This window comes from Microplitis mediator, chromosome 3, assembly GCF_029852145.1.
Source record: "Microplitis mediator isolate UGA2020A chromosome 3, iyMicMedi2.1, whole genome shotgun sequence".
Taxonomy (NCBI): domain Eukaryota; kingdom Metazoa; phylum Arthropoda; class Insecta; order Hymenoptera; family Braconidae; genus Microplitis; species Microplitis mediator.
The window spans coordinates 22,173,008-22,190,298 of NC_079971.1; the positions used below are offsets into that span (position 1 = coordinate 22,173,008).

The window sequence follows — 17,291 nt, forward strand, 5'->3', positions numbered from 1 at the left end:
TCATTTTTTGATAAATCTATTTGTTCAAAAGTTATTTGAGGTTGAAGTCGAATTCATATTAAATTTTGAGATCTTTTTAGTTTTCCGGCGAAACTATCAGACCTATTACAAAATATCATAGAACCTTTTTCGTAGACAATTTTATTCCCAAGAAGTTATTTCCAATAAAGTTTTTTCGAATTCCGCATTGTTTTCTAGTTATTTTTATTTTAATGTCAAGCTCTTAAAATCGATCAGAAGACTATTTTTATTATAAGCATGACATTAAAATAACAATAACTAGAAAACAATGCGGAATTCGAAAAAACGTTATTGGAAATAAGTTCTAGGGAATAAAATTGTCTACAAAAAAGGTTCCGTAATATTTTGTGATAGGTCTGATAGTTTCGCCGGAAAAGTAAAAAGATCTCAAAATTTAATATGAATTCGACTTCAACCTTAAATAACTTTTAAACAAATAGATTTATCAAGAAATGATAAGAAACTTATTTTGTAGAACATTCAATTACCTACAAAAATATGCCTACTAATTATTCCTATGATGCAACGTTAGCTACTTATAAAAATCAGAAGACGTAAAAAAAATTTTTTCTATGTCATTCTTATGGGAATTAAAAAAATGCGATGCGGACAATCTTAATGTTAATATTAAGAGCTCTAATTCTCACAGGTGTCTTTTATTATCTAAATGAAACTTTTGAACCTGTTTCCGAGAAAATAAAAAAAATTTGTTATTTTTTAAATCACCCTAATGTATACAATAGCCGTTAACTGTCTAATAGTCAGCACCATGCAGTCAGAGTTATAAAGATGATTTATTTCATTATTATTAAAAAAGATTTATAATTTATGGAAATGAATAATTTAGTTATTACTATTCAGTTGACAATTAAAAAAAAAAAAATGTCAACTTCGGTGTTATGTCATATCAATTAATAAAGATATGTAAGGTTATAAAATTCAGCTGACGTGGCATTGATCGACGCATGCGCGTGCTGATTAATTTAATGCGCATACGCAGTCTAGAGATTTTGGTCTTGTTTATAAGGTATCTTTCGACTAATTAGAAAGAATTGGATTTTAATATAAAATTTTAGGAGGCTGACTTTAGCCGGACAGTGGCGTATTTTTTCGACATGAGTAAATTGAAATTTTTTATAACTAGTTGTATTTTAAATAAAAATTTTATAGTTGAAATAGAACTTAATATTTAAATTCTAATTTAATGATTTGAAAACTTAAGAATTATTTGAATAATAAGATTTAAATAGTAATATTCGATTGAATTCAAACAGTATTCCCACTTAAAAATTTTTGATAGGTAAATTTTATTGTGTAAACTTTTATATTATAGTGTAAAGTGTTTTGAACAAACCAGTAGAAATCTAAATCCCATACGTTTTTCCTCATTTCCTAAATAACCAAAGCTCTCCTTCTGTTTGAAAAAAAAACTGAAAAATCTTTTTTTTCCTCCAGAATAACGGTAATTGACTTTGAACTCGTGAATTAATTAACTCCTCTTGACTAAATTTTTTTGCACTTCAATTTTCTATAAAAAATAAAAATTAACTTTATAAAATTTTTTTATTTGCTAACAGAGCTGAAAAAATTTGATACTCTTTTATCCAACGTGCAGTTGATTTGAATAAAGAGTATTAATGTTCGATTAAAAGATTAATTATTTTCGAATCGGATGCAAAAATGTTATTTAAATATTTTCTGTACATGAACTCTGTTCTGATGTTAATGTCTTATAGAGACGTTTTTAAATATTTTTAATGATCGAATAAGTTTTCGTTACTTTGTTTCCTGACAATGGTATGAACTATCGAGCTATGGCATACGGCAGCGCATATCAGCGCAACTCTACCCCTTGCTTATGAATAATAAAATCCCGCAGTCATTATAAGTAATCAACTAAATTGTTGCAATTTGAATAGACTATTGCACTGTAACGATATCTGGTTTAAATATTACAGTTTTCGAATCGGGAAATGCTAAATTGCATAATTGTCCCATTGTCAATGCAAAATACTCTCTAGCCCTAGACGTTGTGGCGCCCAAATTCGAATAGAGGGATAACAGAAATAGTAATCGTATCTTTAATACTTATATGCTAGAGACTTATTTTCTCATTGTACTATTCAGTAAAATAATCCAACACACGATGACTGTTCTTGAAGATTCATTTTTCCTTTTTACTTGCGTCGGTTTTTGGAGACCAATAAAATGGAATGGTTTGAAAGCGAATCTTTACAATTTCTACACTGCTTTTGTCGTAATTACAAATTGCTCATTTTTTATAAGTGGTGTTACCGATATCGACTACGCTCATTTTGACTTTTTTGGTTCAATGGACTTAATAACATTGATGCTACAATTTGTCGAAAACACACCGAAGGTTCTTTGTGTTATAAATGATCGTAGTATTATTTTAGAAGTACTTCGACATTTTCAAAGTGATCCATTAGATCCAAAAAATGAACACGAAAAATTAATTCAACGGAAAATTGATAATTTCAACAGGTAATTAAATTTTTTGACTCAACAGAGTAATTCTAATATTTATTTATGGCTTTCAACCAACAATCAAATGGTAAAAATTAAATGTTATTTTTAAAGGCGTGTCAATTTATGGTTTCCCGTATTAGGGTTCACGTCCATAATGTGGTACACAGTTAATCATATTTTATTAATGGAGTCACCTACAGTACTGCCTCATGATGGAAAAATACCATATAATTATTCAAGTAATAAAAAAATTTATTTACTGACTGCCGTAAATCAAATTTATTCTGTATTTAGTCTTGCAAGTATAAACGCTGCATTCAATACAGTATTTCCAACTATGATGTTTCAAATTTGTGCGAAACTTAATATTCTCGAATATCGTTTTAAACTTATGTTAAAAAAATTCGAGTGTGATAAAAATAATAATAGAGAGAAATTTGGTAAAAAAAAATTTTATGAAATAAGAAGTAATTTAATTGGAAATTGGGTGGAAAATCATATTAAACTTTTAAAGTTGAGTATTTATTTGAATTTTTGCTATAAATTTGACTTTTCTATTATTGTTTAATCAAATTTTTTATTTTGTTTTAGTTTATTTGATTCTGTTAATTCGTTATTTGCAAAAGCTGTTTTTATTCATTATATTGTTAATTCATTTTTATTGTGTACTATCGCATATATATTTTCTCATACTCCATTTGGTGGTATGGCTTCTGTTAGTTATATGTTTTATTTTGTTGTCAAATGTTCACAACAATTTTTACAATGTGCTTCCGCTCATCGAGTCACAGTCGAGGTATGAGAATATATACACACTGTAAAAAATCCGGAGTGAATTCGGAGTGAAATTAAATCCGAATTTACTCTGCATTCACTCCGCCACTCGGAGTTCCGGAGTTTTGAAAAAAATCACTCCGCATGCGGAGTGAACTAGGAGTTTTTTTTTAGCGGAGTGATCTCGGAGTGACGCGGATTTTATTTCACTCCCAATTCACTCCGGTCCGGAGTTTTAATACTTAAAAAAATTGATACTAATTTATATTAAACTGCTAAACAATGTGTGTGTGTGTGTGTGTTTGCGTGCATGTGTGAGTTTGGGTGTGTGCAGGTGTTTGTGTGCGTGTGTGCAAATGTGTGCAACTTCGTGCGTGTGGGCAAATGTGTGCGTGTGTGCAAATGTGTGTGTGTGTGTGCAAATGTGTGCATGTGTGTACAAATGTGTGCGTGTGTGTGTTCGATTGTGTGCTTGTGTGCAAATGTGTGCGTGCGTGTGTGCGAGTGCGCGTGTGTGCCTAAATATGTATGTGCGTATGTGTGTGCATATCAGTATCACTCAAAAATTTACAGTTACCGTGAAATAAATGATAAATTATCGATAATAATGAAATTCGGTATTTTAGTAATTTTTTTCGGTATTCCGTCGTGCCCCGATCTCTCCTATACATAAACGATACACAAAAGTTTATTTAATGGTAAAGATCTTTATTCCCTCAGAAATAAATATCTCGACCGTTTCTATTCGTTCTATACTGATAATAGTCATTATGATAATAATCATAATAATAGAAGAGAGTGGGGCAAAGTGGCCACCCCAAGCATAGTAATTGCAAAATTTATTGTGAAAAAAACTTTTTTCTTAAAATATTTGATCATATGATTTTTCTATCGAATTTCACTATTTGGTAAAACAAAGTCCTGCCTCCCTTGAAATTTTAACTAAAAATTCTGGACTGGTCACTTTACTTGAACCTCTTCTACATGTGGAATTTTTAACTCAATAGTTTGAGAATCTTCGCGATACTATTTTTGACACCAACTGGTATACCACCAAGAGAACCGTTCAAAAATCAATGATCATAATAATGTCAAAAACTATGATACCAGTGGTTTTTGTTTGCGGATATTTCGTCGATTTATCTCTAGATTCATTCAAAAGTGTAAGTATGTCAACTCAATTTTACGCATAGTTATTAATTATATTTTTTTTTTAAACTATTTAGATAATGAAGTTGTCATATACTATTTACAATGTACTCGAATAGTGATATTAATAATAACAATATTCCTACTTATCATTTTGAAAATTTATATAAATACTCATTAATACGGTAGTCAGGGAACCATTTCATTACGGTCATATTTTTTTTGTGTAGATAGTAGTTGTTATATAATTAAAAAAATAAGTAGTACTTTATTAGTGTAAGTAGAATTCATATCGATGTAATTACAATGAATATAATTTATATGCAAGAGAAAGTTATAAAAATTTATTTTCGCTATTAATCAACTCCATGAATAAATAAAATATTTAAAGAGCATCTATAAAAAAATTTTTCCATTCTGTAATGTTTATTTAAAATAAATTTAAAAAATCGCATCATCAAAAATATTTCCCCGCATGAAAATACCATATATGATAAATATATATGGAAAAATATATAATCAATATTGGACCATATAAGTGGCCAAAAACGATATATATTTTCTTATATATAATATAGTAAGTTTTAATATAATTAATTATACACGTAAGTTTATAAGTTAATACATGTATTATATATATTTATAATCATATATGTAAACTTATAAGTTAGCACAAATATGTATTACATATATTGATAATTATATATGTAAATTTGTAAGCTAGCACACACATATATATATTTTTACATATATGGGGAGACTTATATGGTTCTATATATCGAAAAATATACAAAAATTTATAAAGTTAATACATGGTACATATATCGTGCCATATAATGATGAATTATATATGTATTCTTATTTGTTTCCATATATAAATAACATTTATTTTTGAATATATTAAAATTGTAAGTTTTCAAATATATAAATAATATATTGAAGTTATACGGAAATATATGAAATCATATAAGAGATAACATATATAGAAATATAATTAAATCGGCCAAAATCTATATATAGTTCTATATAAGATTTCATGTATTGTCACATATATACTTATATCTGTAACATATATTTTTTAATATATGTTTAACATATATGATATTTTCATGCGAGACACTTACCCGTAATTTATAAATAATCAGCCAAATTCTAATGTGCAAACTTCTATACTATAGGCTTACAGCGTTTTGAACAAACCAGTAGAAATCTAAATCCCATACGTTTTTCCTCATTTCCTAAATAACCAAAGCTCTCCTTCTGTTTTAAAAAAAACTGCAAAGTCTTTTTTTCCTCCAGAATAACGGTAATTAACTTTGAACTCGTGAATTAATTAACTCCTCTTGACTGAATTTTTCTGCACATCAATTTACTATAAAAAATAAAAATTAACTTTATAAAATTTTTTTATTTGCTAACAGAGCTGAAAAAATTTGATTATCTTTTATCCAACGTGCAGTTGATTTGAATAGAGTATTAATGTTCGATTAAAAGATTAATTATTTTCGAATCGGATGCAAAAATATTATTTAAATATTTTCTGTACATGAACTCTGTTCTACTGTCAATGTCTTATAGAGATGTCTTAAAATATTTCTAATGATCGAATAAGTTCTCGTTACTTTGTTTCCTGACAATGATATGAACTATCGAACTATGGCATACAGCAGCGCATGTCAACGTAACTCTACCCCTTGCTTATGAATAATAAAATCCCGCGGTCATTATGAGTAATCAACTAAATTTCTGCAATTTGAATAGACTATTGCACTGTAACGATATCTGGTTTAAATATTACAGTTTTCGAATCGGGAAATGCTAAATTGCATAATTGTCCCATTGTCATTGCAAAATACTCTCTAGCCCTAGACGTTGTGGCGCCCAAATTCGAATAGAGGGATAACAGAAATAGTAATCGTATCTTTAATACTTATACGCGACAGTCTTATGTTCTCATCATACTATTCAGTAAAATAATCCAACACACGATGACTGTTCTTGAAGATTCATTTTTCCTTTTTACTTGCGTCGGTTTTTGGAGACCAATAAAATGGAATGGTTTGAAAGCGAATCTTTACAATTTCTACACTGCTTTTGTTGTAATTACAAATTGCTCATTTTTTATAAGTGGCATAACCGATATTGATTACGTTCATTTTAATTTATTTGGCTCAATGGATTTAATATCATTACTACTACAATTTGCTGGAAACGTGCCAAAGATTCTCTGTGTCATAAATAATCGTAATATTGTGTTAGAAGTACTTCGAAATTTTCAGAGTGGATCATTGGAGTCCAAAAATGATGATGAAAAATTAATCCAACAGAAATATGATAATTTCAATAGGTAATTAAATACATACATATTTTTTTTTGCTTTCAATATGAAGGTCAGTATATTTTGTAATATGTAATTATACAAGAGAGTAGGCAATATGGCCACCATAAATTTTTTTCAAAGTTAATTATTAGGGGAGTCTTGGGCACGAAGGCTCCCCTCAAAAATTAGGTAAAAAATTTTTTTTTTATTTTCCGTCAAGTTATGACCTCTATAATGTTTTTATCATATTTTAGGCCAATATGTGAAATGTGGGGCAAAATGGACCACTCGAAAAAAAAATTGTAACGAAAAAATTATTTTTTTTTTATTTTCCATCAAGTTAATTTTTTCGTTTGTTATGTCAGGAATTGACATAAATGATATTTTTGTGGGTATTTGGCCCAAGCCGAAGCCTATAGACCGGGAACCCCATAGATCTTTTATTAAGGAGGATAGGTTTATTTTTTTATTAATAAAACGATATTTAAATTTTAATTCTAACTATATTATCAACTCGATTACAAAAATGTTGAGGTTTAGAGATTATGCTTCTAATTACAATGTTGGATTTACCTCCTGATTCAAATAAATTTCAATTATAATCCAAAGACAGGTGGCTAGTCAGCCGACTTTGATTTACAAGATTCAAAATTATATTTACTATTTTAATTTTAAATTACATATGCTCGAATTTTAATTTTGTAATTTTGATATAACTAACTGAACATTTCAAACTTTCATATAACATTTTAAGTTTAAACTACACGTGTTCAAATTTTTATTTTTGTAATTCTGATATTTCTAAACTGAACATTTTAAATTTATTTAATATTTTAATTATACCTGATTTCCCGGTGTGAATACATGATGTAGTACTTATACTCGTTTAACTAACTCTTTTCCGTTTCTTTTTCTTCATTGTAAAAAAAAACTAGTTCACACTTTGATGATTGCAGCCAGAAGAGAGCGAGAGTTTTCTTTTGTTTCTGGGCCCCAAATTTTCTTATCGGCCCCTCCATATTTTTCATTTTGGTCGGCGCATGCATTATTCTCTCCACTAAGACTTCCCTTAGCAGGTATTTTGCTGTTCGCGTGGCTCATTTTATGTTAAAAAATTTTATGAATAAAAAAAAATTATTTTGAAAATTATAAAAATTAATCGGACGTAACAGTTACAATTTTTTTTTTGAGTAGTCCATTTTACCCCGCATATCACATATTGCCCGAAAATATGATAAAAACATTATAGAGGTCATAACTTGACGGGAAATAAAAATAATTTTTTTTTTATAATTTTTTGGGAAGGGGGCCTTCGTGCCCCAAAAAAAAAAAAATTTTTTTTTCGATTTTTTGCAAAATTTCGACTGATTCTTCCGAAATAGACGGAAAATAAATGAATTTGATGGTTAAAAGCCACAAAAAGAAAAAACCGGCTTAAGGGGGCCTTCGTGCCCCAGGCTCCCCTATATTTATTTTGAGTTATATAATGTTTTTTTTACCATGAGAGTTTTTTTGGAAATTAACTTGGCAACTCAAATTTGACTTAGAAAAAAAAAATAAATATAGGGGAGTGTGGGGCAGAGCGGCCCCCCTAAGCCAATTATTATTTTTTGTGGCTTTCAACCATAAGATCACTTTACTTTTGTCCTATTTCGAACAAATTTATGGACATTTTGCCAAAATTCTGAAAAAAATTTTTTTTTTTTGTGGGGCAGAGCGGCCCCCCTTCAAAAAGTGATAAAAAAAAATTTTTTTTTTCGTTTTTTTTTTTATCTAATTGTTTTCATCATTAAGAATGTATTTCTTTCTCTTGACAACTATCTTTGGTTTTATATTACTCGAAAAAAATTTTTTAAAGCGTAAAAAATCGTTCACTCTCGATTACCTTAATTACTAATTGTTATTTAATAAAAAAAAAAATCAATTCTATAATTTTACTTTATTTCAAAAATTTATCAATTAAAAAAAAAAATTGAATTTTTATAAATTTTTAGTGACCAAATTTGCCTCTTACATAAAGAAACGGCCGAAAAATATGAAAAAATAATTTTTTCGGAAGTTCCGGCTGGTCCATTTTGCCCCAGGTGTTATGCGTAGGGCTAGAAATGTGGAATAATAATAATTTTTTTTTAATTTGACGATAAAAATATGAAAAAATCACTTTTTCAAAATTTTGGGCTTGTCCATTTTGCCCCAAATTTCATGCGTAGGGGTAAAAATGTGCAAACATATCGGATTTATAGTAATTAGTCGAAAAAAAAAAAATTTTTTTTTTGGTCAAAATTTCAGGGGGGCCGCTCTGCCCCACCCTCCCCTGCAAATTTTTCTTTATCAGGATTTTCTGAACCGATTTGTCGAAAATTTCAATACGGTCTCTAAATTTAAATTCTAAAATATTTCCTTTTTCCTATTAGAGGATTCGTAATAAAAAAAAATCAACTTTTCAAATTTTTTTTTTCACAATTTTTCACAGCAATTTATTTATTAATCTTTTATCCGCACTTTGTATGTTAACTCAAATTAAATTTTCAGCTGCGCCTGATAAAAAATTTATTTTTGTAATTTTTTTGCTCGCACCATTTTCCCCTACTTTTACTAAAGATATTGAGATGCCGTTTTGCCTCTAGAACTGACAAAAACATGGCGAACCCTAAGCAAATATTTAACTTCTGCGTATAAAAAAAAATACTAACATTTGAATGGTTTTTTTTAAGGCGCGTCATTTTATGGTTTCCTGTACTGATGTTTGCGTCAATAATATGGTATACAATTAACCACATTGCGATAATGGAACCACCTACAGTTTTGCCCTACAAGGGTAGAATACCATACAATTACTCGAGTAATAAAAAAGTTTATTTACTGACAGCTGCAAATCAAATTTATTCAGTATTCAACATTGCAAGTACCAATGCTGCATTCCATACCCTATTTCCAACTATGATGTTTCAAATTTGTGCTAAAATAAATATTCTCGAATATCGTTTTAAAATGATGTTAAAAAAATTTGAGCCCAGCGAAAATAATAACAGTGAGAAATTGAGTAAAGAAAATTTCTATGATATTGAGATAAATTTGATCGGTGATTGGGTAGAAAGTCATATCAAACTTTTAAAGTTGAGTTTTTATTTTAATTTTTTATCCTCAATAATTAATGGTCATTTTTTTCTGTATGATGATTTAATTTTAATTTTTTTTTTAGTTTATATGATTCTCTCAACTCACTATTTACAAAAGCTGTTTTTGTTCATTACATTTTTAATACATTTTCATTATGTGCTATTGCATATATATCTTCTCATATTCCTTTTGGTAGCTCAGCTTCTGTCAGTTTTCTGTATTACTTTTCGGTAAAATGTTCACAACAATTTTTGCAGTGCGCTTCTGCTCATCAAGTCACCATCGAGGTATGACAAAATATTATATATATTCATGTATAAAATTTTTTTCCGGGGTACGACAGGTTGCCTAAAGTTTTAATTACAGTTCATATTTCCATTTCACTAATGATTAAGAAGTCAATAATAATTAATAATTATTTTCAATCCGAAGCATGATACATTTTTTTTTTATTTTCATTTATGTTTTAGTTGCCCCGTTTTACCCTTAGTTCTTTGTATCACTCAAAAATTTACAGTAACCGTGAAATAAATGATAAATTATCGATAATAATGAAATTCATTATTTTAGTAATTTTTTTCGGTATTCCGTCGTGCCCCGGTCTCTCCTATACATAAACGATACACAAAAGTTTATTTAATGGTAAAGATCTTTATTCCCTCAAAAATAAATATCTCGACCGTTTCTATTCGTTCTATACTGATAATAGTCATTATGATAATAATCATAATAATAGAGGAGAGTGGAGCAAAGTGGCCACCCCAAGCATAGTAATTGCAAAATTTATTGTGAAAAAAACTTTTTTCTTAAAATATTTGATCATATGATTTTCCTATCGAATTTCACTATTTGGTAAAACAAAGTCCTGCCACCCTTGAAATTTTTACTAAAAATTCTGGACTGGTCACTTTTCTTGAACCTCTTCTACATGTGGAATTTTTAACTCAATAGTTTGAAAATCTTCGCGATACTATTTTTGACACCAACTGGTATACCACCAAAAGAGCCGTTCAAAACTCAATGATCATAATAATGTCAAAAACTATGATACCAGTGGTTTTTGTTTGCGGATATTTCGTCGATTTATCTCTAGATTCATTCAAAAGTGTAAGTATATCGACTCAATTTTACGCATAGTTATTAATTATATTTTTTTTTTAAACTATTTAGATAATGAAGTTGTCATATACTATTTACAATGTACTCGAATAGTGATATTAATAATAATAATATTTCTACTTATTGTTTTGAAAATTTATATAAATACTCATCAATTTAGTAGTGATTAATAATTTCTTTTTGTTTTACGTAAATGTAATTAGAAAAATAACTAAATAAACCTAATTCAATTAAAGTTATTTATTAATTTATTATTTTAATTAAAATAGTTAATTTTTTTTCTATTCTCATAATTTAACCGACCCAACCCCGCTCACTAACTGTCTAATGAATTTACTCTGCAGCGCAGCGGCTGAAGTTCGAGACTCTTGAGCCAAAGGAACCGAGTTCGAATCTCACCATCACTTTAATTAAAACTGAACTTTATTTTACCGTAAAAAAATTTTTTAAAAAATGTTTAAGAAAATAAAAAATTATTTATGTAGAATAAACCGTGCCCCCAGAACTAAAAAAATTGAGGGAAAAATGAAAACTCAGTCTTCCAATAGTTTCTATTATTAAAAAATAGATTTTGTATAAAAAAATATTAATTTGAATTTTATACTAAAGTCGAAAAAGTCGGCAAACTTTATAGTAACTCAAGTCTATAAATATTGATATAAAATTTTTACTAGGGTGAATATATAAAATGACATGTGCTGTCAACAGTTTCAATGTAAGAATGAATATTACGAATATCGTCGATTTTAACAAAAGAACAGACTAACAATAAATCCACCCACGGGCGCAAGTCTTTGCAACCCTCCCAGTCTTCATTAATATTTAATTTAACTATTGCAGACCATTACCTTAATTTATCTAATTTTCCTATAGGCAATTGCCCCTGAATAATTTATTACTAATTTCCTTATCTTTAAGCGGTTGACAAAATAGTCAATTCCTGCTTTGAAATATGAAATCAAAATTGCCCATAATTATTTTCTGCATTTTGTATTGTTGCAAACTCATATATTGCGGCGCCATAAGCTATTATTTGTCTGCAAGAAAACAATGTACGGATAGAGGGTGGGTATAACAAATGACAATATGACAGTAGTACTTCGTAGTCTAAATGTACTCACTTACGCTGGAGTTTGGAAACCCGTTAAATGGAAAGGTCTCAAAGGACGAGTTTACGATTCGTACACTGTTATAATAATAATATCTCATTTAACATTTTTAATATCTGGATTAATGGATATGGGGTTTGATGATTTTGAATTCGCTGCGATGGTTGATCATTTGTCGCTAGTAGTGGGCTACGTTCAAAATTTTCCAAAAATAACAAGCATCGTTGGATATCGACGAGACATTATTGATATTATTGATAAACTCAATAGTTTTCCACTTCAATTGAGGAATAATGAGGAGAAACTAATTCATGCTAAATATGATCGACTTGACAGGTAAGAAATTTATTATGTAATTTAATGAGAAACGTCAGAATGATTCCGATAAATTTTGAATCGCATATAATACACGGAGAGAAATAGGCTGCATAGGCATATATACTTGACATTCCTCTCCGTGTAACCCTACGAAGAAAACGAGTCTCGAAAATATAATATTTAATATATCGTAGTAAGAAACTTTAATGCACATCAACAAATTAATTATTTTTATTATTAATTACTAAAGGTATAGTAAAAATCACAAAATGTTAGTTATTACTATATGTTTACTTGAAAAATTGCTAGATAATTGCATTCATTACTAATTCGTTCGTATTCTTTATTAATAGAACAGCAATTTTTATTAAGAGTATATTTAATTATTGCTAAACGTTGAATAATACAGTTCATTTTTTTTCTGAATGAACAATATGTCAAGAATATTGTGTACAAATTTTAAATCAATCCGAGTAAAACTAACGGAGTTACAGCGTTTCAAATGACCGGCCGGTATACCTGATTTTTATACCTGCCCGACCTGCCCCTACATACCCCTAGTAGAAATCAGCTGCAATTTTCTTTGTTCTTCCGAATCCCTTTCTCCGGCAGTGTGTCTTTCAAAGGATGTAAACTGATGACTCAATATAAGTATAAAAATTCATATTCTTTGATTGATAGTTTATTTCAAATTTTCACGAATAAAAAACTTTAAATGGATTTTCCCGAAAACGGTATTTTTAAAGTCCGTGAACATCATAACTCAAAATGTACTGAACCGATCCCTTTGAAAATTTGAACATTACTTCTTCACATAAATCAACAGGTAACTACGAAGAGTTTTTTTTGTTTTTCATTTTTTTCTATTTTTTAATAACAAATTAACCGCGATTTTTTTAGCTAAAATCGCGCTTTTCACTTCCAAGTGCTGCAAAAAATTGAAAAAAAAAAAAAAAAAAAAAAACTCTTCGTGGTTACCTCGAGAAATACATCAACTTAAAAATTCATATCAATTTTTTTTTTTCCGATGATCCGGTAACGAGTTATGATGTTCACCGCAAAACGACTTTTTTTCGAGGCGCCTCCGGAGTATCAACGTCACCAGCTTATTAATCAATATTTTTCGTTAAAAATTTTTTCTGATATTCTTCAAAAGTTGTACAATAATATGTGATTAAGTTTAATGAAATTATATTACTCATCTCGCCGGAAAAAAATCACAAAAATATGCTTCTTTTTCGCCTTTAAAACCCTACCCCCCCCCCCCTTAATGAATTAAACAATTATCATAAATTCAAATTTTTATCTGAGAATCCGAATGATAAATTTCAATTTGTATATATAACATAAAATATGTAATTATTTTCTACAGAATTATCACTTTTTGGTTTCCAACATTAGGAATGACTTCTATCGCTTGGTATACAATGAGACATTTCGTTGCTATAGATACAGCCTATGGATTACCTTACAGAGGATATTTTCCATACAATTATTCATCAAATCCAATTGTTTATTGGTGCACTGCTGTTGAACAAATGTACTCCGTAATATGTCTTGCTGTTGTCAATGCAGGTTTTAATGTATTTTTACCAACAATGATGTTTCAAGTTTGTGCAAAACTTAATGTACTTCAACATCGCTTCAAATTACTTATTGAAAAATTAGAAACTATATCAACTCATGAAAAAAATTGTAATCAACTTCGATTATCAAAAATCGAACGACAATTGATACGTGATTGGGTTGAGAATCATATTGCTATTTTAAAGTAATTATTTAAAAAATTTACTACGGGGTAAAATGGGTCCTACATTAAAAAAAAATCATACAATTTTTTTTTTTTTTTCAAGCTTCGCATTCTACTTAATTCAGTCTTTGTATATATTTGAGTCACAATCAAAATTAATATCGATTATTAAAAAAAAAACAATTGTCGTCTTAATGTATAATTTACTCGACACAGAACAGAAGGATTTTTTGGTGCAAAAAATTGTTAGTCGCTCTGAGAGAATTTTTAATTATAAATTGACAACCAGAAATTTCTTGGGACAACAAAATCTTTATTGTGGCCAGTAAAAATTTCTTGTGCTACCCGTGTAAAAAAAATTCGTTCCGAAAAGGTTCCAAAAAAGTTCTGCATGTGAAACTTCTAAATATGAGACAGATTAGAACTACGAATGGAACTTTTTTGGAACGTTAGTAATTTTGATGGTAAAAAAAAAGGTTTTATGAGCAAATTTAGAGTCAAAAAAGGACGTTCTTGGAACTTTTTTATAAGAAATCCTTTCTTTCTGTGTAGTTAATATATAAGTCTATTTCAAAAAAAAACTTTTTTACAGCAAATTAATTTTTTTTTAGTTTATTTAAATTCAGCAATTTGTTGTTTTCAAAGGCTGTATTTATTCATTACGTTACAAATACAGTTGTATTGTGTACTGTTGCATATATGTTATCTCAAACTCCACCTAGTGATCTCAATTTTGTTACTAATGTATTTTTTTTTATGGTTATGTGTTCGCAACAGTTTTTACAATGCATTACTGCTCAACAAGTAACAATAGAGGTAACATTTTTATATAATATTGCTAATAATTTTTTTTTAAATAGCATCCGAAAAAAATTTAGATCTACAGTAGGTCTACAGAAATCAAATTTTTTCAAAAATTAGATCTACGTTACTTCTAGCAGATTTCCGGAGACCAAAAAAGATCGCGTAGATGCCAAAGATTTATTTTCTTCCAGAAAACTTCCAAAAATCGTAGATCTCCGGCGACTTCTGTAATTCTAATAATTAGAGTCGATCTACGTAGATCTTCATAAATTTAAATAGATCTTCATTGATATCATTATGGAATCTTTGAAGATCTGCTGAGATCAATAGAAATCTTTTGAAATCACCATAGATCTAAAATCATCGAAAATTCAAGATCATTTGAGATTTTTAGAGATCATTATAGATCTAGAATCATTGACGATCTGACGAAATTTCCAGAGATCTATTCCAAATTTTAGATCTACGTAGATCTACATAGATCTAAATTATTTTATCCCAAGTATTGTTTACATTCATTTCGAAAACGCCCTACACGGAAAGAAAATTATGGGAAGTTTTGCTATGCATTATGGGAATGGTTCCCATAATGGTATGGGAATAGTACCTATAATATCATAAAATTTTTTTTTGCACAATAGTGTAGAAATTTCCCAAAATTTGAATTTTCTTGAATGTTTTGTGCTGACAAAAAATTCTTGTTAAAAATTTTAATGTTTTTTTGCCAAATACGATTTTTTTTTCAATGTTTGAATTTTTGTTTTTATGTTTAATAATATTTCTGTGTATTGTAGAAGTGATTACCACACTTCTTTGAATTAATTTTTTCATGATAATATGGGAACCATTCCCATAATATTATAGGAATGGTTCCTATAATAGTATGGGAACTATTCCCATAATATTATGGGAATGATTCCTATAATGGTATAGGAACCATTTCAATTGCATTATGGGAATCATTCCCATAATGTTATGGGAATAGTTCCCATACTATTATAGGAACCATTCCCATAAATTATAGGAATGATTCCCATAATATTATAGAAAGTATTCCTATAAATTATAGGAACCATTCCTATAATTATAGGAATCATTCCTATAGTGTTATGGGTATCATTCCCATAATTATAGGAACTATTCCTATAATTATGGGAAACATTTCTATAATTATAGGAACCGCTCCCATAATTTATGGTCGTAATTCCTATGATGGTATAAGAAAAAATTTCACAAAATTATGGGAACCGCTGCCATAATTTTCTTTCCGTGTATACTGTGTGGGGGAATGTTACGGAATATTATTTTAATGGGTTATAAAAATATGATTTAATATTTTTTACATATTTTATAGTTCGAAAATCTCAATAATGAGATTTTTAATACAAATTGGTACACTGTACGGACTACAACAATTAAATCAATGTTAATAATAATGTTTAAAACATCAAGGCCCGTTATTTTTGTTACTGGGCATTTCGTTAAGTTATCGTTGGATTCATTCAAAACTGTAAGTACAAGTAATAATTGATCGAAATTAGTCACATTTTTTTTATACTAAATAGATATCTTTTTTATGCAGATAATGAAATTATCGTATACAATTTTTAATGTACTCGAATAATATGTTACAATACAGTAAAACAAATATATTTTGTAATATTGAAATAAAATATTCTATTGTACAGAAATTTTAATACATGTGCTATCGTTTATAAATAATTCAAATACCATATCATTTACATGACTTTACAGCATTACCCTGATTAAAAAAGTGAATTGAAAAGTATTGAAAATTATTTCAATTCTTTTCAATCCCTCGGCGGTTTTGGAAAGTATTGAATGGAATTGAAATTTCGATCGTTTGAATACTTTCCAATTCCAAAGTGGAATTCGAAAGTATTGAAAAGAATTCAATCTTTCATCATTTCATCATCGGATTATTTAGGTATTGAGAAGGATTCGGAAAGATTCAAAAATTTCAATTCATTTCAATCTTTTTCAATCCCACACTTGATCCAAAATGTCGGATTATTTAGGTATTGAGAAGGATTCGGAAAGATTAAAAATATCAATTCATTTGAATCTTTTTCAATTCCTCGGAAGTTCAGAAATTCTTTTATTATTTTGGGATTGAAAAGTATTCATTTTATGTCAAAATGAAAACCTTGGGGTATAGAAAGTATTCGAAAGGATTCATTTCTCATCTTTTTCAATACTTTTCAATTCACTTTTTTAATCAGGGTAGTGTTGTGATCGTTCTAATTCTCACGGCCAAAAATTTACGACTGTGTCTCCCGTACTTTTATACTGTAAC

At 28.6% G+C, this 17,291-nt stretch overlaps 3 protein-coding genes and 1 long non-coding RNA gene across 8 annotated transcripts in view; 3 read left to right on the forward strand and 1 right to left on the reverse strand.

Moving 5' to 3' along the window:
- LOC130665097 (uncharacterized) overlaps positions 1–10,832 on the reverse strand; it is a 35,707-nt gene extending 24,875 nt beyond the window's left edge. For all 4 annotated transcript variants that reach the window (XR_008989509.1, XR_008989510.1, XR_008989508.1 and 1 more), the window contains exons 1-3: positions 9,980–10,832; positions 5,559–5,806; positions 1,376–1,549 (exon numbers count right to left, since the gene is read on the reverse strand). This is a non-coding gene — a long non-coding RNA (uncharacterized LOC130665097). The remainder of the gene's footprint in view (positions 1–1,375; positions 1,550–5,558; positions 5,807–9,979) is intronic.
- LOC130665093 (odorant receptor 2a-like) lies at positions 2,002–4,763 on the forward strand. Its single transcript, XM_057465363.1, has 5 exons — positions 2,002–2,526; positions 2,623–3,024; positions 3,103–3,307; positions 4,293–4,448; positions 4,512–4,763. The coding sequence occupies exons 1-5, from the start codon at positions 2,114–2,116 to the stop codon at positions 4,551–4,553; spliced, it is 1,218 nt and encodes a 405-aa protein (XP_057321346.1). The 5' UTR covers positions 2,002–2,113; the 3' UTR covers positions 4,554–4,763.
- LOC130665095 (odorant receptor 2a-like) lies at positions 6,242–11,241 on the forward strand. Of its 2 annotated transcripts, none has more exons than XM_057465366.1 (5): positions 6,242–6,781; positions 9,469–9,870; positions 10,071–10,161; positions 10,826–10,981; positions 11,045–11,241. In XM_057465366.1, the coding sequence occupies exons 1-5, from the start codon at positions 6,423–6,425 to the stop codon at positions 11,084–11,086; spliced, it is 1,050 nt and encodes a 349-aa protein (XP_057321349.1). In that variant the 5' UTR covers positions 6,242–6,422; the 3' UTR covers positions 11,087–11,241. The 2 variants fall into 2 exon arrangements, with proteins under 2 accessions (XP_057321349.1, XP_057321348.1); XM_057465365.1 differs by having other exon boundaries at positions 9,957–10,161; positions 11,045–11,234.
- Positions 11,242–11,950: 709 nt separating this feature from the next.
- LOC130664745 (putative odorant receptor 19b) lies at positions 11,951–16,665 on the forward strand. The gene is made up of 5 exons (XM_057464826.1): positions 11,951–12,438; positions 13,793–14,191; positions 14,782–14,986; positions 16,329–16,484; positions 16,557–16,665. The coding sequence occupies exons 1-5, from the start codon at positions 12,080–12,082 to the stop codon at positions 16,596–16,598; spliced, it is 1,161 nt and encodes a 386-aa protein (XP_057320809.1). The 5' UTR covers positions 11,951–12,079; the 3' UTR covers positions 16,599–16,665.
- Positions 16,666–17,291: the final 626 nt, after the last annotated feature.